This window comes from Chiloscyllium plagiosum, chromosome 14 (genome assembly GCF_004010195.1).
Source record: "Chiloscyllium plagiosum isolate BGI_BamShark_2017 chromosome 14, ASM401019v2, whole genome shotgun sequence".
In the NCBI taxonomy this organism is placed as follows: Eukaryota; Metazoa; Chordata; class Chondrichthyes; order Orectolobiformes; family Hemiscylliidae; genus Chiloscyllium; species Chiloscyllium plagiosum.
This window is the reverse complement of record NC_057723.1, coordinates 38,426,034-38,448,034: the sequence shown is the minus strand read 5'-3', so window position 1 is coordinate 38,448,034 and position 22,001 is coordinate 38,426,034. Positions and strand designations below refer to the sequence as shown.

Below are 22,001 nucleotides of genomic sequence, written 5' to 3'. Positions count from 1 at the left end.
GTACAATAAATCAGGATTTTGATTCCTAGGGTACTGGCACTGTACAGGACAAAGAGAGAATTGTTGTATTGAAATAAGTTCTCCTTAAAGTGCACTAAAACCAACGTGTTAGCGAGTGGAATAACGGCACTACACAGGTCAATGAACTAAAAGGTAAAAGATGGTTGTGTTCAAGAAAGGAGGTATTTATAAATTTGCAGAGAAAAAGAAGGATCCTATAGAAGGATTCCAATTTGGGTTGTTTAAACAGATATAACATGAATGGACAAAGGTTAAATAATAGTGCACAATGAATAAAATCGAACTGGTGTGAAAATTGTGAAACTTAAAGCACTTTTATCTGGATTTGAGAGTTGTCTATAATTTGAATTAATGGTACAACGATAAATGCATGTGTTTGATGGTCAATAGGTGACCTTTTCACTAATGATTGGCAATTAAATATTACAGGTCATTTGATGCTTCAAAATTCAAGCAAACTAGAAAAGAAGTCGGATGGGAAATCCTAATAGTGTAGGATGAAGTTGGAGAAATACTCTAGTCTGAGTCATAAACTTAATTCAAGCCTATTGCATAGGACTGCGATGAGAGTTGGTTTAATATAATTGGGCATTAAATGAGAAGGCATGGCATTTGATAATGACACACATTTCTCGGAGAATATGCATTGCTTATTAATAATATTTCCAAAAAGGTGGGTAAAGTCCACCCTCCTTTTGCTAAAGAGGTTATAGATATAAATATATTGAAAAAGAACCTTTGAATGTTGCCAGGAAAAAAGTGGGTAAAGTAGTAAGCAAAAAGAAGTAGCTTCTAAGAGGTGCTACAAGATTGTACAGTCATCCTCAGAGTTACAAAAGTAAATGTGGATCCTTTAAAGACTTGGGCAAGAATAAATTTAGGGGTGAATAAAGAAATAACATAGAACAAATATTTTGTACAAAGTTACAAATCACACAACACCAGGTTACAGTCCAGCACGTTTAATTGCAATGCCAGTCCAATACCGGCATCTCTAAATATTTTGTAAGTCTTATAGGTGCAAAAACTATCAAAAGAGGGCACCAACTGTAATGAGTGAAAAACTTGAAATTATTCCATATCTTGGAAAGAAAAGGTAAAAAAGAAACAAATGACTTATAAAAACAAAACTGACATTACCTGCGCTTGATCCTTAGGAGTCTCGTGGAGATGACTGGTTGCACTGCTTGAGATCTTCCAAATTCCCTAGATTCTTGAATATTATCGTGGATTGGAATAAGTAAAATACTATTTAAGAAAGATGGGGGCGCATAAATAAGTAACTGCAGACCATTTAGCCAGGTGTTAGTCATAGGAAGAATTCTGGAAACTTAATTTATGAAAGTGCTAAGAACAGTTAGAAAATCACTTTGGTAGATCCAAAATAGTTTAATGTAAGGGAAATTGAGTTCGAGAAACTTAGTGTTTTGGAGGATATAATTAGCAAGGTAGACAAAGGCAAGCCAGTGGATTTACAAAAAGCATTCAATAAGGTACCACATGATACATTAGCCAATGTTCACTGGATTAGGCATACAATAGCATGAAGAGAAGATTGACTAAAGGACAGAAAACTGCAAGAATAAACTGGTCAGTTTCAGGTTTTATAGCTGTTATTGGTGGGAGCTATAGCAATCAGTATGTGGCTATATGATTTTTACAGTCTGTGTTCATGATCTGACATCACTGGCATCCTTCCACTTGCATATGCTCATGGACCTGCAAGGAATCAAATCCATTGAGCATAACATAGCTTCTTATGATGCACTTTGACCAATTTTTGAGATGTGATTGTTTTTATTGGTGTTGGTTGTAAATTTCCTTGCGCTATTGACTGTCGTGGCAATGCCAGCAGGTGCACAGGTGATGTCACTTACCTGTCATCAGCCTGTGCTTGCTTGCTATGAAAGTAGCTGTTTCAAACTCTCATGTCATCTTTGATGCATCTTCAAAGAGCACCATTGATGGTCTAACTGAACTTTTGTTTCTGGTTACCTTGCTGTACAGGAACTTATTGCGTAAACATCCAACTTCTATCATCTGAATGTAGCAGGTGGAGTTGTCACTGGATGATTGCCATTATGCTTCAGCAATTCGTCTTTGAGGTGACTGCTGCTCTCATTTTGTCCTTCAGTGAGATGCCCAGAATACGACACAGACAATTGCAATGAAGGTTAAGTTTTCTTTCTTGATAACTGAAATATTCCATGTTTCACAGTATGTGACAAGGTGTTGAGCACATAGCTCTCAAAGCAGAATCTTAGTCTGATTTTACTTCACACACTTATTATATCTGCCAAAGGTGATAGCAGCTTCCCCAATGTGTGTATCATGTTCTGTACTAAGGAACATTGCCATTATGGATCTGAGGGAGCAAAATTTGCTAATGCTTCCAGAAAGGTAAAGATCTGACACCATGATCCATAATTTTGGTTTTCTTGATGCTGATAGTAAGGGAGAGCAAGTTACTGATGTGCATTGTCTTTATAATGGGCACGGTATCACCGTTTTGTGAATGTATAATGGTATATGAAGGCAAAGTAGTGGACGTGATATCTATGGATTTCAATAAGATGTTCAATAATTTCCTCATGGTAGGCTGATTAGCAAAGTTAGATCGAGGAAAAGCAGGGAGAACTAGCCATTTGGATACAGAACTAGCTCGAAGGTAGAAGCGAGAGCGGCAGTGGAGGGTTGCCTTTCATATTAGATGCCTGTGACCATCAGTGTGCCACAAGGAATGGTGCTGGGTCCCCTTTTTGTCATTTACATAAATGATTTGGATGTGAACATAGGAGGTATGGTTAGTAAGTTAGCAGCTGATACCAAAATTGGAGATGTAGTCGACGGCGAAGAAGGTTACCTCTGATTACAAATGGGACCTTGGTCGGATGGAACAATGGGCTGAGAAGTGACCGATGGAGTTTAACTTAGATAAATGTGAGGTGCTGCATTGTGGAAAAGTAAATCGGAGCATGACCATACACCTTAATGATAAGGTCCTGGGGAGTGTTGCTAAACAAAGAGACTTTAGAGTGCAGGTTCATTGAAAGTGGAGAAGTCGATAGAATGGTTTGCTTTCCTTTATTGGTCAGAACATTGAGTATAGGTGTTGGGAGGTCATGTTGAGGCTATAAAGGCCTTTGGTGAGGCCACTTTTGGAATATTGTGTGCAGCTCTGGGCTCCTTCCTATCGGAAAGATGTTGTGAAACTTGAAAGGGTTCACGAAAGATTTACAAGGATGTTGCCAGGGTTGGAGGATTTGAGCTATAGGGAAAGGCTGAATAGGCCAGGGCTGTTTTCCTTGGATCATCGGAGGCAGAGGGGTGACCATACAGAGGTTTATAAAATTGAGGGGTGTGGATATGATGAATAGACAAGATATTTTCCCTGGGGTGGGGGAGTCTAGAACTAGAGGGCATAGGTTTAGGGTGACGGGGGAAAGATTTAAAAGGCACTTGAAGGCAATGTTTTCATACAAAGGGCAGTGTATGTATGGAATGAGCAGCCAGAGGAGTTGGTGGATCTGGTAAATTACAGCATTTAAAAGATCTCTGAATGGGTATATGAATAGGAAGGGTTCAGAGAGATATGGGCCAAGTGCTGGAAACTGGGACTAGATTAGTTTAGGATATCTGGTTGGCATGGAGGAGTTGGACGTCAGGGTCTCTTTCCATGCTGTACATCGTTTGTGACTAGAATCCGAGATGACATCAATTCTGTATGTGTTCGTGAATGTTGAGGAACCCATGTCCTTCTGGAGGCTAGCTGTGTTCTATATATTGGGTAGTGGTCTTTTTGTTTGGAACGTAATTTCTGTCGAAAATTATTTCTGAGAAAGCATTCTGGTAGGATGTGCAAACATTTAGATTGGCAAAAATTGATTAGGGATCGTCCACAGGGTTTTGTGTGAGGTAAGTTGTTTCTCAAACTTTGGAGTTTTTTGAGGAAGTTACAAAAAGATTGAGGGCCGAGCATGAGATGTTGTTTATTTTTTGCTTTAGTAAAGCCTTTGACAAGGTTCCGCAAGGTTGGCTAATTAGTAAAGTTAGGTCACATGGTATTCAGCCTGAGCTCGCTAATTGGATACAACGTTGGCTTAACAATAGGAGTCAAGTGGTCACAGAAGGTTTTCAGATTGGAGGCCTATGACCAGCGGAGTTCTGCAGGGATCTGTTCTGGGTCCTCTTGTGTAAATGATTTGGATGAGAATATAGAGAGTACGGTTAATAAGTATGTAAAGACACCAAAAGTTGGTGGCATTGTAGTCAGTGATAAAGGCTTTCTGAGATTACAAAGAGATCTTCATCAATTGGATTAATGAGCCGAAAAATGGTAGCTGGAGTTCAATTTGAATAAATGTGAGACTGCATTTTGGTACAACAAAAGGGTAGGGCTTATACAATTAATGGTAGGGTATTGGGTAGTGTTGTAGAACAGAGGGACCCAGGGGTTCAGGTATATAATTATTTGAAGTTTCTGTCACATACAGACAAGGTGGTTAAAACCGTATTTAGCAAGCTTGCCTTCATTGCTCGGTCCTTTTGAGTATAGAAGATGGGAAGCAATGTACAGGATGTTGGTATGGCCTCTTCTGGAGTATTGTGTCTGGCGGTTCTGGCTGCCCAGTAATAGGAAGGACATTATTAAGCTGGAGAGGGTTCATAATAGATTTACCAGGATGTTGCCGGGTATGGCAGGTTTGAGTTATAAAGAAAGGCTGTATAGGCTGGGACTTCGTTCACTGGAGGAGAGCAGGTTGAGAGATGACATTTTATAGAAGTTTATAAAATCATGACTGGTGTAGATAGAGCTAATGGCAGGTATCTTTGACCTAGGATGGGGGATTTCAAGACGAGAGGGCATATATTTAAGGGGAGAGGAGAGATTTATTTGAAAAAAAACCACTTTTTTTACACAAGCCTGTTTGCATGTGGAATGCACTTCCTGAGGATATAGTGGATGCAGGCAAGTTCCAATGTTTAAAATTCACTTTGATAAGTACATGAAAAGGAAAGGTTTGGAGAGAGAGGGGCCAGGAGCAGGCAGGTAGGACTAGCTTAGTTTGGGCTTATGTCTGCCTTGCATTGATTGGATGAAAGAGCTTGTTTCTGTGCAGTATGACTCTATGACTTTTTGCTTTCAGGATCTAATCATGTGACGAAGCTGCCTGGGAGCTGGACAATAAAATAATTTGGAGTCAGTCATTAGGTAACTGTAGAATCTTTGAATTTTACAGTATCCAGGAGGCCATTTAACCTGTTGTCTGTACTGATTCCTGAGCCAGCTACCCAGCTGGTGCCTTTCTCCAGCATTAACACTATAGCCCTGTAAACTTGTTCTCCTCAAATATATATCCAACTCTCTTTTGAAGCCACTTGTGGAATTCACCTCTTCCCAGATAGTGCATTCCAAATCCCAACCACTCTGAGTAAAGAAGATTTTCCTCTTGTCACTCTTTGGTCTCTTGCTAACAATCTTGAAATTGACTCCTGGTTACTGACTTACCAATTAGTGCATCCAGAATATCTTCCTTTATCCTGTCAAAATTGTTTATAAATTTTGAACGCCTCAATAAGGTCACCTCTTAAGCTTCTCTGCTCCAATTTTTCCTTTTATCTAAAACTCCTCATTCCTGGTATCGTTCTAGTAAATCTTGGTGCCTGGAACTGAACACACGACTCCAATTGTGATCTGACCAATGATTTGTAGAAGTGTGGCATCGCTTCCTTGTTTTCATACTCCATGTCTTTATTTGTAAACCCAAGGATCCTTTTAGCTTTCCTAACAATTGTTTCAACTTGCCTGGCCACTGCCAGAGAATTATCCATGTGAACCATGAAGTCCATCTACTTCTGTACTCCCTTCAAAGTCATGTGAGTCTGTATTGACTGTGTTTCATTTTTCAAAATGCATTAATTCTCATTTCTGCCAGCTGTCTGCGCATTTGGTAAACTTGTCAATATCTCTTGAAGTCCCTCCGTATTGTCCCCTCCATTCACTACTCTTCCTAGCTTAAGTGTTGTGTGCAAATTTTAAGATTTTTGCCCTCCACTCCAAATCTTTTATATAAATGAGAAAAAACAAGCATCCCAACTGATCCCTGGGGAACACCACTTAGAACCTGTCTCTTACCTGAGAAATGTTAATCTATACCTACCCTCTGTTTCCTATCTTTTAGCCAACCTCTGACCCACTCTGCCAAAGACTCATCAATCTCAAACATATCTAATTTGGCACCATATCAAAGACTTTCTGATAATCCAAATACACAATATCCACAACCCTGTCATCGACTACCGGTCATGTTGTCAATAACTTAATTAAATTTGAGAGACTTAAACTGCCCTTGATTTAAAGCCATGTTGACTGTTTAGTATTAACTTATTTTTCTCAAGTGTATATTTACCTTTATATTATGGCCATAATGAGTTTTCCCACTGATGTCAACTGACATCAGTTTCCTGGGTTACCTTTGCCCCTTTTCTTAAACAACGGTGTCACATTTTCAATTGTCCAGTCCCCCATGACCAGTCCCATGTTTATAAGGGTATGGGAAATTTGTCAACAAGCCTGCAATTTGCTCCCTTACCCTTCTCAGCAATCCCATCCAGGCCTGGTGGCGTCTGTACCTTAAGTATCGCCAGCCTGTTTAGCACCTCTCCTTTATCGTTATACTGCTCAGGTGTTCAACACCCACACTTTCAACTAGGCTATTTGTTACCATCTTCTAATCTGGTAAAGACAGAAGTAAAATATTCATAAAGTATCTCTGCCATATCCTTTTGCTTTAGTTAGCTCACCCTGTTCCTTATGTGTCACAACTCTATCCTTTGTGCATCTTTTACTTTTCATGTGTTTGAAGAACATTCTGCTGTTTGTTTTAACACAGCCTGCCGTCCTTACCTTATGCTTCCTTTTTATCCTTTCTTTTATTCTAGTCTTAACCTCTCTCCTGCATTTGAGACTCTTCTTGATATCTGCTATCATTATTATTCCAGTATCCATTATGTCCCTCCTTTTCCTTATTTTCTGATCAATATCTTTGCTCATCCAGGGTATTATAGCTTTAGCTGTATTATTTCTCACAGGTTTTTACCTATCTTGCACCCTGTTCATCTCTTGAAGTTCTCCAATTTAGCATCCATTGTTTTATCCACCAAAATGTTTCCAAACAATATGCTCCAGTTCAACTTTTGGATCCTAAAATCTGCCCTTTTTCCATCTGGGATCTTAATCATTGATTTTATTTTTCCTTTTTCAATTTAACATTGAACTGTATTATGTTGTTACTATTTTCTACATGCTTCCCCACTCACATGTGAATTACTGGGGTATGTAGTTTGTGTATGTGGGGCCAACAGTTTGAACAATTGTCTTTTTTTTGTTTTCAAACAAGCTAGCTGCAAAGAGAAATTGCTTCTTTCAAATTTCATGTGTTAGCTCAGAAACTCTAGTCTGGTTAACTGAAAAATTCCTAATAGTGAGTTGAATTTACATAAGATTCAGGCTGAGAGAGGGATTTTCTTTTTGATGTAAAATTCAATACAAGAACTTTAGAAACAGAAGACTTCTGACCTTGGGTAGCAATGCTGTTGATATGAACATAGAACAGTACAGCACAGTACAGGCCCTTAACCCTCCACGTTGTGCCAACCTATTATCCTACATTAAGGTCATACCCTTCATTGTACTGTCTTCCAAATGCTGTGTTGAATGGGCAGTTGACGACCACAGGATGATTGGAGTAGATTTGAAGGAACAGCTTTGCTGGAAGTAAATTGAAAACCAAGAAATTACCAGACTTATACTGGTCTTTGAAGTAGTGCTCTGATCAAGTGGTCAACTTTCCAGTTGTTGCACAAGTAGATTTTTGGGGGTGCAAATTGGATGGATACTGTAGGAATGTGTTTTATGGCAATTGAGTATAATTTTCATTTTACTTCAATTAGTGTAACTGACCATTGAAGGTAATGCAGATAATGTGTTTTTTTTTGTGCAATAAAATTCCTTTTTTGAACTGTAAACCCCTGTGGCTTCATTTTCTTTTAGTGATTTCCTCGGTCCTCCAATTTTAAAAGAAAATTATTGGTCTCCGACTAGCAGTGCGATGAATAAAAATCTTGTGTGTGCAATGCGCTTTAGATAAGTAAAATGTACAGGATAGTCAAGAATATGGCAGTGGTGAAATGTACGGTCATGTGATATTCACTTTGATTTAGAGAATAAAAAAAGTAATTTCTATATGATGGGTCATTAAATGTTCAGAACTATTTGGGTGTCTTGTACACAAAACCAAAGGCAGCCAATTTGTTGGCCTTCATCGTAAAGGGTTTGGAGCACAAATAGCAGAGACTTGCAGTTGTCCAGGGGTTTTGGGTGAGACCATGCTATATTCAATGTGCACCTACAAAGGAAGAATATAGTTCTATGGAATAGATTAATGCTTGGGGTGAGAAGACTGTTCTGTGAGGATGGATTGTGTGTAATAGAGCAATACTGTCTCAATAGTAAGTTTAAAGCAACAAGTTGAACTCACTGAAATGCAGAAGATCCTGATTTAGCTGAAAAGGACTGATGCTGAGAAGTTGTTTTCCCTTGGTGAGGCTCAGATATGGATTCAGTCTCTCAGGGTAAGAATTGATCAAATTTAAGCTAAGTTGAAGTGATGTTTCCTGTCTGAGGGTTGTAAATCATTAGAATTTTCTCAAGAGAAATGTTAATAATGAGTGGTTGAATATGTTCAAGGCAAATAAGGATTTGAGTAGTAGGAGAACTAAGGGAGTACAGGCAAGCAATTAGAATTGAGGTGAAAGATCAGACGGGACCTTAATGAAAGAGCAGGCATGAAGAGGCATACAGTCTACTCCTTTTGTTTTTGTTCCTTTGAATTGTCTGGACCGCAATGTAATTTCAGTTTCATAGCTAGTTACCTGGTGAGAACTGTATGCTGATAACCACAGTAAACTGGAATTGCCAGGAATCTGCACCTGGAATTTTCTTGGGTTAGTTTTACCTGGATAATTCCTAGTTCTTCAAAGTGCAAATGCCATAAGTTGGAATTGGGATACATTCTGTCAAAACGTTTTGATCAAGTAGTCCATTTACTTATGACGAATAACTATCCTGAAAAGGTTTTGTAGTTTCTGGCAGACTCCAGTGTGAAATTTTACTTTTGAGAGACATGTAACTTGTCATGTGCCTTCCCATTGCAGTAGGGGTTGTCTGTTCAAGGTCCACCACTATACTATAGCCATCACTGTGGCTACAATTGAGTAGCCACAGAGTACAAAAGCCAAGAAATTATGGTGCACTGTAACAAAATTCAACAGGAATATTGTATTTAATTCTGCGCTGCACTTGAGGAAGGATGTGAAAAATGTGTGCACAGAAGAATTTAGGAAGCTAGTTCTGGAGACTTCACTTACATGGATAGATTGGAAAACCTTTGACTGCTGTCTGTGGAGAGAGAAGATTCAAATTAGGTTTGATAGGTGTTCAAAGTCCAAAATGATCTGGACAGTGTGAATAGAGAAATGTATCCTTTGTTGAAGGGGTTGTATACCAGAGAACATAAATTTGAGGTGATTGGCAAAAGGACCAAAGGCATCATGAAAGAAGAAACGGTATATACTATGGAAGAAGATTGTTGTGGATTACAAAGAGGGATTAGGTAAAGTCTGAAGGTTTGGAAAAATTGGACCATTAGGCTAAGCCTGGCAAGTAATGGTGATTGAAGTGCTTTGGTGCAGAACTGACAGGCCAAATGGCCTTTTTGTGTGCTGTATCCTTTGAGATTCCCTTACGAAATAATTTATTGTATATGTATGAGAGACTTGTCTTAAAAACTGAGAATTAAAGTGGCAAATCCACATTTCTTCATTTCGTATCATATTTTAGTCACAAGGACAAATGAAAATGTCACTTAATTTTGTCAGTCTGGTTTAACATTTGAAAACTGAGAGATGTGAGCTCCCTCCTGTGTCTCTTGCTAAACTTTTTAATTGATTCTTGGACCTTGCTTTCAATCTATTTTGTAACTAACTAGTACATGGAATGTTACATATGTGTAAAACATTTGTGGTCCAGGGCTTATTTTTAAAAAAGGACAAATCTAAACGTAAACTGGTGAACAGTTGAGAAGATTCAAAACATCAGTACATTCTAAAAGAGAATTTGTAACATGATTCTTTTGGAAGCTTCTTGATAATTGTGCCTATTAAATGTACAATATGGTAACCATGCCAAATCTGTCTTTGGCTGTGTACTAAATATAATCTGCACGTTGATACTACTACAATGTACATTACAATAGCTAGCTATTTTTCTTTTGATGTCTTCAATTTCTTGTGATTGAAAGGATTGTGTATAGTGCTACTAGTCTCTGAGCAAGCTGAATCCTTAAGTCTTGAAAGGAGAATGCTTAAGTTATTTTTAACCAATGTTTTCATGAAAATATTACCTTCTGGTGGATACAAACCAGATGCTATCTTAACTTACCTAGTGGATATTTTTATGTAATTGATAAGTTAGCAGACTTCTGAAGCCTGACATTTAGGGAGATGTTCTCACCAATATATGCATGTTTGTTTTTGCATAACCAATAATTGCAAGTTGTATTTCTGGTATGCTTTTAACATAATGTCTTATGATACTTGATAAAATTCAATATAAACCTCAAGAGGGTTGATAATTAGATGCTTTTTAGGACGTGTCTTAAAATTGGGAAGAGATGAAGAGGTTTGAGTAGGAAATTGTACAGATTAGGACATTAACCAGAAGGAGAACATGACTTGATTTATTTACCCTTAATAACCAGCACTTCACCAAAACAGTAACTGTAATGATTGCTTCCATCTGAGCTGGAATGGCTGTTAGTGTATCACAAATTGGAGACACAACTTTAAGCAAAAAAACAACTTTATTCATTGCAAATTGAGCCCACCAAATTTGTATAATTTCAAGATTCTGATTATGACACTTAGTAATTCCTTAAGTTATTGCTGAATTTTATATGCCACTGGCTGTTATTGTTCGTTGGAACCTTGCATTTAAGAAAACATCATATGATTAGATTACTTACAGTGTGGAAACAGGCCCTTCAGCCCAACAAGTCCACACCGACCCGCCGAAGCGCAACCCACCCATACCCCTATATTTACCCCTTACCTAACACTACGGACAATTTAGTATGGCCAATTCACCTGACCCGCACATCTTTGGACTGTAGGAGGAAACCGGAGCACCCGGAGGAAACCCACGCAGACACAGGGAGAACGTGCAAACTCCACACAGTCAGTCGCCGGAGGTGGGAATTGAACCCGGGTCTCTGGCGCTGTGAGGCAGCAGAATTATTTCTGATTAAAACTTCGCCCTGTCATAGATAAAAACTAATTTATTTTTCTGAGGACCGTGACTTCAAAATGTCTGTCTTACCAGACTACTTTGCGGAGTTACAAGGAGTACTCCATTCTAAACCAGGGAGGACTGACTTTGGTTTGACTTGAGACTTGATCGGAAGACTTGAGGGAATTGTGCTACTGGCTGGGGAGTGTGTAGCCAGTAGGGTGCAGAACATAGATCAGGTTCTGTGAGGCCCGACTCTGTATTTTTACAAAAATACAAAGATATCATTTTGACTGTTGGGTATTTCCTAATGGAGAGAAGTGCTGCAAATTTTATTTTTGGTTTTGGCTGAAATGAATGGATGTGGGAACAAAACATTCTACACTTTGGACTTGTATTTATTATATCATTTAAAAGATGTTGCCTCTGCAAATCAACTTCAAGCACAAGAAGTCCTGAAGTGGAGTTTCTGTAAACCCAGTCAAAAGTGAATGCTTACCAGCTGATCCATGCTAACTGGAAGTTCCAAAACACATATTTACTTTGCTTATAACTTGAAATATGTGTATTTAATGTTTTGTATATAATAGGTAATTAATGTATTCATGGATCTCATCTCTTGAAATAATTGTTTTGGAATGAGTATGGAATCTCCCTATTTGTTTAAAATTGTGGAGTGTTTATTTACCTGACAAAAATAAAGATATTGAACAGCAAGTGTCCTGTTGTTCTGTACTGATGCATGTTATTTGAAAGCGGGTTTGAATAAATGGCATCTTTGCATCACTTTTAATTTGTGTTAAGCATCCAACATACTGGAAATTCAATGCTCAAAACTACAATAACTGCAAATATGGTACTTGGTTCTTGGATTTGTTTTCTCTTCTCGGCCATCTTCCATAATCAGTAGCATAACCCATTAACTGAACTTTGCAAGCTCCTCTTGATCCTGAATAAATTCAAAGTGAAATTGATTAAATCAAAGTTATGGTAACCTGTTTTCCACACTCAGATGAGATTTTGGACAAGAGTGTTTTGAATTATGGGAGAAAGAAAGAGACTTTGAATCTTTTGTATCATTTTGTGGGATTTAGTGATACAAATTGGGAAAGATTAATCTGCAATTGGGACGTGATGAATTCAGTGCTCAGGGTCATTGGACATTGTGACTGAAAAGCATCTCCCTTGCTACAGCTCCTTTCCTCAACTCTCCAATTGTTAGTATTCTAGGGGAGGACAAAAAATTGTTAAGAAAAAAAATTTGAAGGGCCCGGGAACAGGATAAGCCATTCAGCCCCCTCAAGCCTACTTAAGCACTGAAGATTGTAGCTGATCACTGGCCCTAAATCTCTTGATACCCTTGCTTAAGAGAAAATATTCATTTTAAATTTTCATGATGGAATTCACATTGACCTCCATTTGAGGAAGAAAGTTCTCAACCTTCACTACTCTTGGCGTGTAGCATTTTTTAGCATTTCTCTAGAATGGCCTGGCCCTTAATTCTGGCTGTGCCCCTGGTTCTAGAATCTTCAATGAATAGAAATAGATTAACTTTATCTTTCCCTGTTTAATATCCTGACGACCTCTATTAGATTACCTGTTTAACCTTGTAAATCCTTCAGAATAAAGGCCGAATTTGTCTCATCTCTCCTCCTAATGTAAGCTTTGAAATCCAGGAATCATTCTTGTAAACTTGCGTTTGAACTCCCTCCGGACCTAAAGCATTCTAAGGTGTGGTGCTCAGATCTGCTGATAGTACTCCATATGGCTTTAACTCTGGTTTTGTATAATTGCAGCATTATGTTTGCATCCTTATACTCCAGATATGAAGGCCAGCATTCCCTTAGCTTGCTTCACTATATTTCTGCCCCTGTTTGTGACATTTTAAAGAGCTATACACTGAGCCCCCAAATCTAATTGGTCATTCACTGTATTTAACTTTGTGCCTTAAAGAAAATATTCTGATCTGTAGTTTCTTGGTCTGAAATAGATAACTTCACACTTGTGTATATTAAAATCAATCTGATATAGCTTTGACCATTAGCCTAATCTATCAATATCCTGTTGTAATTTATGTTGTTATCAACATTGTCTTCAATTAGACGTGGGAGCTCAGGTGTACAGCTTTTTAAAATGTCACAAACACGAGCAGAAGTAGTGAAGAAAGCTGAGGGAATGCTGGCCTTCATATCTAAAAGGCTGGAGTATAAGGATGCAAACATTTATGCTGTCCAATTTTGTCGTCATCAAATTTGAATATTTGACTTTGTGCCATTATCCAAGTTGTTAATGACCGTTGTAGATAATTAAGGCACTAACGCAGATCCCTGCAGGATACCACTCCTATCCTTCCAATTTGAGTACTTAGCCGTTTTTCCAGTTCTCCTTAATGCCAGTCAACCAATTTCCTTTCCGTGTCAATTCTGTGGGTGAATCCACCTTAATTAAAAGTCCTATGCTGGACTTCCCCTTCTAGAAATGTGTACAAACAGCCTCCATTGACTTATCTCTGTCCATCATCTTTGTCATCTCTTCAAAAAATTCCACTAAGGTTTGTCGGGCATGCCCTCCCCTTCATGGGTCTATGCTGACTCTTCCCAATTCACTGAAACTTTTTTGAAGTGATCAGTTATCCTATCCTTTGATTATAGACCAGATGTTAGGCTAACTGGTCTGTAATTCCCTGCCTTCTCTCTCTCGCCTTTCTTAGAGCTGGAGTGACATGATCAATTTCTAATTGAGGTACAAATTCTGAATCCAGATAATTATGAAAGATTATGCTTAGGACTATTGATGTGCTCTCCTATCACCTTTTAATGTCCATGGATGGAAACCATCAAGTTCTAGGAATTTGTCACTCTTCAGTCATTAGGGGAAATTAATGGAACTATTTAAGCTACCTTTATTTAGACTCTGTCCCTGATCCTCTGTGTTAATTTCAAAGTTTGCGAGAAGATTTGTAGCTCGGGTGCTCGTTGTTGTGGTTCTGTTCGCCGAGCTGGGAATTTGTGTTGCAGACGTTTCGTCCCCTGTCTAGGTGACATCCTCAGTGCTTGGGAGCCTCTTGTGAAGCGTTTCTGTGATCTTTCCTCCGGCATTTGTAGTGGTTTGAATCTGCCGCTTCCGGTTGTCAGTTCCAGCTGTCCGTTGCAGTGTATATTGGACCCAATATACCGACCACTGCAACAGACAGCTGGAACTGACAACCGGAAGCGGCAGATTCAAACCACTACTAATGCTGGAGGAAAGATCACAGAAGCGCTTCACAGGAGGCTCCCAAGCACTGAGGATGTCACCTAGACAGGCGATGAAACGTCTGCAACACAAATTCCCAGCTCGGTGAACAGAACCACAACCTCTGTTAATTTCTTTAGGACTTCCGGCAAGCTATCCTCCTTTACTGCTGTGAATACTGAAGCAAGGTAATTGATCAGTATATCTGCCATTTCCCCATGACCATCAACAGTTTCCCCATTCTGTTTTAGTGGATTGGTAGTACTCTTAACTGGCTGCTTTCCCTTTTACTACAAAAAACTCCATTTGTCTTTTATGTCCCTTGCAAATTTGTTTTTATAATTGATGAATGGTACAGCACAAGAACTGGCCTTTTGGCCCATCACGCCTGTGTCAAAATTAAAAACGTCTCTTTTCTGTGCAGTCCATATCTACATTCTCCTCAATCATTTATAGTGAATCCTCTGTGAAACCATGAATCGCAAATTCACCCATCTGAGCCACAAAATATATATCAACATCCATGGGTAAAAATTGTGTATCCAAGATTGTATCTGTGATATTTTACCTATTTTTAAACGAGCTCCACATTTGCAAATTTCATCATTTATGGGCATCCTTAGGCATGGAACCCTTGCAGGCACCGAGGAATGACTGTATTACAAACAAGGGTCCTAGCACTGATTCCTGCAGAATACCACTGACTGCAGATCTCTAGTCAGCAGAATGCCTTTCCATCACTACTGTCTTCTATTACCAAATCTGTATCTGACTTACTGGAAGATCCCAACAGTGCCTTTGTGGATTTCCATCAGGTACTGCAATTTCCTCCCACAGTCCAAGGATATGCAGGTTAGATGGATTAGCCATCGTAAATACGAGGATGCTGGTGGGTGGGTGGGATGCTGTTCAGAGGACTGGTGCAGCCTCGATAAGCTGAATGGCTTCTTTCTGCACTATAGGGATTCTATGATTGAATTAAGTGAATTTTGGCTTTTGGAAACTCCAGCGGATACACTGCTAGCTTGTACATCTTTTCTTGTTAGATGTTAGTCTAGTAAACTTTCTCAGAAGTGCTTCCGATGCATTAACATCTGTATACCATGGTGACCAATACTGTATACAGTACACCAGATGCTGTCTATTCTACAGAGGTTAACTTGGTTTCTGTCTTGTGCCTTGTTGTCAGCATCCACTGAAATGAGGGAACATTGCTCTTTCGAGAAAGCTTGGATCTCACTTAAAGTTATAACCAACAAACTAACCATAATATTACCCAACATACAAAGAGTGACTGAAAATTTTGGATTTTTGGCCGAGCTCAGGAATTATTAAATGTGGCAATCAAAGTTGTGCTGAGACAGGAAATGGATTGAATTGAAGGCTCAGATCATATTAAATATTATTCTGTCAATATGTAAAGGAAATGCCATAACACCGTAAGAAATACTAATAGTGTGTTGTTCAGCCCCTCAAGCCTGCTTTACCGTTCAGCAGACTTGTGGCTGTTTCACCATTCCTCATGTGCACTTTGCTGTGGATTCCCTTACTGATCAAGAATCCGTCCATCTCAGCCTTGAATATATACAAGGACTCTACAACAGACTCTCTGATAAGGAGTTCCAAAGACATTCAATCCTCAGGGAAAAAAAACCTTATCAGTCTTAAATTGACGTTTTATACTCTCCTATGATGGGAAACATCCTCACTACACTTACCCTGTCAAGTCCCTTAAGAATCCCAAATGTTTTAATGAGATCATCTCACTTTTTAAAAAATCCAATGAGTAGAGTCCCCACGTACTTAGCATTTCCTCATAAGATAATCCTTCCTACCAGAAATCATCCAAGTGAACCTTTTCTGAACTGCCTCCACTGAAATGATATCTTTCCTCAAGGGAAGCCAAAAATACACTCTGTATTTCAGATGTGGTTTCATCAACACCTTGCATAATTGCAGTAAGACTTCTCTATTATTTTACTCCAATCTCTTGAAATAAGGGTTGACAATCCATTAGCTTTCCTGACAACCTGCAGCACTTCTGTTTTATGTGCAAGTAGCCCCATGCCCCTTTGTGTTGCAGCTTTCTGTAGTTTTTCTCCATTTTAAATAATTCTGTTCTTTTGTTCTACCTTTTGAACTGAACAGCTTCATTTTTTCCCACATTTTACTACATTTGCCAACATTTTGGCCACTCACTTAACCTATCAATATCTCTCCGTTAACTGTTTCCTTCTTGCAACTTGTCTTTCCACATACTTTTTATGTTGTCTGCAAATTTGGCTATAACGTTCTTGCTTCTTACCTCCAAGTCATTAACATGCATTAACAGTTGTGGTCATCGCACTGGTTACAGGTCATAACCTGAAAAAGAACCTCTTTATTCTCACTTGCTGTTTCCTGCCAATGCCATTATGCTACCTCTAACACCATGGGCTGTTTTCTTATGACGTAAACTTCTATGCGATACCTTGTCAAGCGCTTTCTGGAAGTCCACATACAACACATCTATTGGTTCCCCTGTATCTACTCTTAATTGAGACTTCCTTGAAGAATTCTAATAAATTTGTCCGACACTATTTTCCTTTTCATAATGTTATGGACTAGGCCACACTAAAAACATTCTTAAGCAGGCAGTCTAGACCATTACTTTGAAATTTCTATTGGTAAGTGTACAGTGAAAATTATCTGGTGTAAATTACCAAGATTAACTATTAGGTTTTAAAACAGACAAAAATGTATTCATCAAATGATAGAATGCAACACAAAGAAGAAAATAAAGAAACTCTACAGAACTCAGTCTATCCAAACTAGACTTAATTATGCTGTTCTGAATATACACAGCCGTCCCAATAAGCAAACCCCCTTAAGCAGTTTTTTAAAAAGAAACAGATGTTTACAGATTGAAGTCAGAAGGACAGAGAGAGAGAGAGAGAGAGAGAATCTGTTCACATAGTCCATTGCTGAAGCCCCAACTAGTTCTGGACTGACATGCTCAGCTAGAAGCTGACTATTCCCCTTCCATTGCACAGGTCATTTTTAAAACATGACCACTTTGACCTGAAGTCTCGTCTCATCTGTTTACATATAAACAAAAAGGCCTCTGAATACCTTTTAATCTCTGTACCAAACCAATCTAACCAGAACTGGGAGTGTTTTATTACCCGTCTGAAAAAAAAGGACACAGTACCCTTGATAAAAGGGACCAGTTTTATGACATTAAAGCCATGCTGACTCTGCTTGATTACATTATGATTTTCCACGTATGTTGCTATTACATCCTTACTGATTGATTCCAGCATTTTCTAACGTTGATGCTAGGCTAAACAACCTATAGTTACCCATGTCTTGCTGCCTCTTTTGGATGTCACATTGGCAGTTTTCCAATCCTCCAGTACTTCTCCGGGATCCAAGCAAGTTTTGGAAAATTACAATAAATGCATCCGCTATCTGTTTCTTCTACTTGTAGGATTATAGGATGCAAGCCATGGGCCATGGGACTTGTCTGCATTTAGGCCCATTGCTTTGTTTAATACTTCCTCCTTGGTGATGACACTTAATTCGTCCCCTATGTTCGTTAATATTAATGAAATGTTTGAAGTTTCTTCCACTGTATAGACTGATGCAAACTGTGTTTAACTCGTTTTCCATTTTCTAGATCTCCATATTTAATTCCCCAGTGTCATTTTCTCAGAGGCCTACTTTCAGTTTGATCCCTCTCCATCTTTCATATGTTTAAAGAAGCTCATGTTTGTTTTCAGAATGTAGTATTTCTATGTTACATGACTGCATAGAAGTTAATATTTCAAGAGAGCAAATTTTGGGCATTGCTTGAATTTGGCAATAAATTCCATTTATGTTCATCTTCCTTTCAAGTTTTATTTATCTTTTTACTACTTTTCTAAGCCTTATCGTGGGCCGCCTTGGTTTTATTTTTTGATTTCACTGTTTCTAATGTGCTTGTTGTGAATGTTGCGCTTATCAAGATGAGGGAAATTGCTGGGAATTTGTTTGATTATTGGGAAATATTGGTCAAATCCTCTGTGTGCTGCATTCAACCAAGTGCCAATGTGGATCAAATTTTGAGACATTCTGATTATGTGCAGGCATCTTCCAAATGTATAGTGGCTTTTAATATAAAAAAAACTGTTGTATAACATTCACTGGAAAGGTAATAAACCAAGAAGACCGGGATAGATGCCAAAAAACTTGATTTAGTTGATGTTTTCAGGTACCTGTTAAAGGAGTGAGAGGGAGGTGGAGATGCAAAGGAGTTTGGGGCAGAAATTCCAAAAACAGGGGACCTAGTCAAGTGAATAGAGTTGCTGCTGTTGGAATGATGATCTGGGTGACTTGCATAAGCTCTAAATTGGAGGAGCACTGATTTGGAGAGTTATATGGATATATAAAATGCATAAACAAGTACGTCATTGTATCCAGACTGCACCCGTTTCAAGTTTTGTTCATGCCTCTTTCCATTCTTCTTCAACTAAATCTGTCAGTGTATCCCTTCTTCCCTTGAGACTATGAAGCCTTTTAAGTGCCTCCAAGTCAATTTTTCCTCAGCCATTCCCTGAGGTAAGGAGTTTCACTTTGTAACCTCCTGCATAGAAAATGGGAAGTAGCAAGGCATACATGGACTTGGAAATTTCAGACAACCATTATAGGTATAAGATAGATTTGAGAGTGACAATTGGATGGAAAGACAAGGAAGTCAAGTAACTTGCTCAGACTATTAATAGGATTCTGTCTCTAGTTTCCATTATGCATTATGAATGATGTTGGATTTTAAGCACTTGGAATCATAGAGATGAATACAGCGCAATTACAGACCATTCGGTCCAACTTGTCCATGGTGAACAGATATCCTAAATTAATCTAGTCCCCCTTGCCAGTGTTTGGCCCATGTCCACCTCAACCCTTCCTATTCGTATACCAATCCAGATATCTTTTAAATGGTGTAGTTGTACCAGCCTCCACTACTATTACTTGTAGCTCATTCCATACATTGCACCACCCTCTGCATGAAAACATTGCCTCTTAGGTTTACGGTGTAAAGGGACCTATGTCCTCTAGTTCTAAACTCCCACACCAGGGAAAAGACCTTGTCTATTTACCCTCTTCATGCCCCTCCTGATTTTATCAATCTGTATAATGATGCCCCTCAGCGTCTGATGCTTCAGCGAAAATAGCTCCACCCGATTCAGCTAATCTCTATAGCTCAAACTCTCCAACCCAGGCAACAACCTTGAACCGTTCCAAGTTTCACAATATCCTACCTGTAGCAGGGAGACCAGAATTGAACACAACATTCCAAAAGTGGCCGAACCAATGTTCTGTATAGCCACAACATGACCTTCAACTTCTATACTCAATGCACTGACCAATGAAGCAAGGTTACCAAATGCTGCCTTCATCACCCTGTCTACCTGCAATTTCACTTTCAAGGGACGATGTGCATGCACATTGCTTGTCAGCATCCTCCACCACTATTCTCTGTCTAAGCTGTCAAGTCAATTTTATATTCAAATGGCCAGCTCTCCCTGGATTCCATGTGATCTAACCTTGCTAACCAATCTATCATTTGGATGCAATTATGGGAGACATGGTTAGTAAGTTTGCAAATTGCATTAAAATTGGTGGGGTAGTGGACAGTGAGCAAGGTTACCTCCGAGCACAACGGAACCTTGATCAGGTGGGTGAATGGGCCAAGGAGTGGCAGATAGAATTCAATTTAGACAAATGAGGTGCTGCATTTAATGGTAAGGACCTGGGGAGTGTTGCCAAGCAAAGAGACATTGGGAGTGCAGGCTTATAGTTCCTTGAAGGTGGAGTTGCAGATATATAGGGTAATTAAGAAGGTGTTTGATGTGTTTGCTTTGTTTGGTCAGTGCAATAAATATAGGATTTCGGAGGTCATGTTGTAGACTTTTTGGGTAGGCCACTTTTGGAGGATTTGAGCTATAGGGAGAGGCTGAATAGGCTTGAGCTATTTTCCCTGGAGCATTGGAGGCTGAGGGGTGACCTTTACAGAGGTTTATTAAATCATTTAGGGGTATGGATAGGGTGTATAGCCAAGTCTCTTCCCCAGGGTGGAGAGTCCAAATCTAGAGGGCATAAGTTTAAGGTGAAGGGGTAGGTGCGTGTATGGAATGAGGTGCCAGCAGAGGTGGAGGCTGGTACAATTGCAACATTTAAAAGGCATTTGGATGGGTATATGAATAGAAAGGGTTTAGAAGGATATGGGCCGGGTGCTGGTAAATGAGACTCTACTTGAATTTGGTTAGCATAGACATGTTAGACTGAAGGTCCATTGCTGTACACCTCTGTCTCAAGTGTTCAAGAAGTTGTCATGTGATTATTGACATCTAGGGTTCTTTGGGTCAGCATAACATCTTCTGAAAGTGCAACACACTTACATTAGGGATTTTCTTTTGATTTTTGTTTTGTGTGCTGGTCCTGGAGAGGGACTTGAACCCCTTAATCCTTCTCTTCTGATTTGAGATGTTACCAGCTGGGCTGGTGCAAGTCTTAGAGGAGAAAGTGAGGTCTGCAGATGCTGGAGACCTCAGATGTGGAACAGTCCATCTTCTGCAACTACACTGGCCCCACCTTTTCCTCCACTACATCGATGACTGTATCGACGCCGCCTCGTGCTCCCACAAGGAGGTTGAACAGTTCATCCACTTCACCAACACCTTCCACCCTGACCTCAAATTCACCTGGACAGTCTCAGATTCCTCCCTCCCCTTCCTCGACCTTTCTATTTCTATCTCAGGCGACCGAATCAACACGGAAAATCTATCTCAGGCGACCGAATCAACACGGAAAATCTATCTCAGGCGACCGAATCAACACGGAAAATCTATCTCAGGCGACCGAATCAACACGGAAAATCTATCTCAGGCGACCGAATCAACACGGAAAATCTATCTCAGGCGACCGAATCAACACGGAAAATCTATCTCAGGCGACCGAATCAACACGGAAAATCTATCTCAGGCGACCGAATCAACACGGAAAATCTATCTCAGGCGACCGAATCAACACGGAAAATCTATCTCAGGCGACCGAATCAACACGGAAAATCTATCTCAGGCGACCGAATCAACACGGAAAATCTATCTCAGGCGACCGAATCAACACGGAAAATCTATCTCAGGCGACCGAATCAACACGGAAAATCTATCTCAGGCGACCGAATCAACACGGAAAATCTATCTCAGGCGACCGAATCAACACGGAAAATCTATCTCAGGCGACCGAATCAACACGGAAAATCTATCTCAGGCGACCGAATCAACACGGAAAATCTATCTCAGGCGACCGAATCAACACGGACATCTACTACAAACCAACCGACTCCCACAGCTACCTGGACTACACCACCTCCCATCCT

The 22,001-nt window shown here is 39.4% G+C and overlaps 1 protein-coding gene across 20 annotated transcripts in view; it reads left to right on the top strand.

Moving 5' to 3' along the window:
• The window catches only part of ankhd1 (ankyrin repeat and KH domain containing 1), a 159,403-nt gene that overhangs the window by 9,112 nt on the left and 128,290 nt on the right, over positions 1 to 22,001 (top strand). The window contains exon 1 of one of the 20 annotated variants that reach the window (XM_043703629.1): positions 2,174 to 2,194. The exons of the other annotated variants lie outside the window; for them this stretch is intronic. Within the exon in view, the coding sequence (XP_043559564.1) occupies positions 2,189 to 2,194 (6 nt within the window). The 5' untranslated portion in view covers positions 2,174 to 2,188. Of the gene's footprint in view, positions 1 to 2,173; positions 2,195 to 22,001 lie in introns of those variants that run through there. 20 annotated transcript variants of the gene reach the window in all.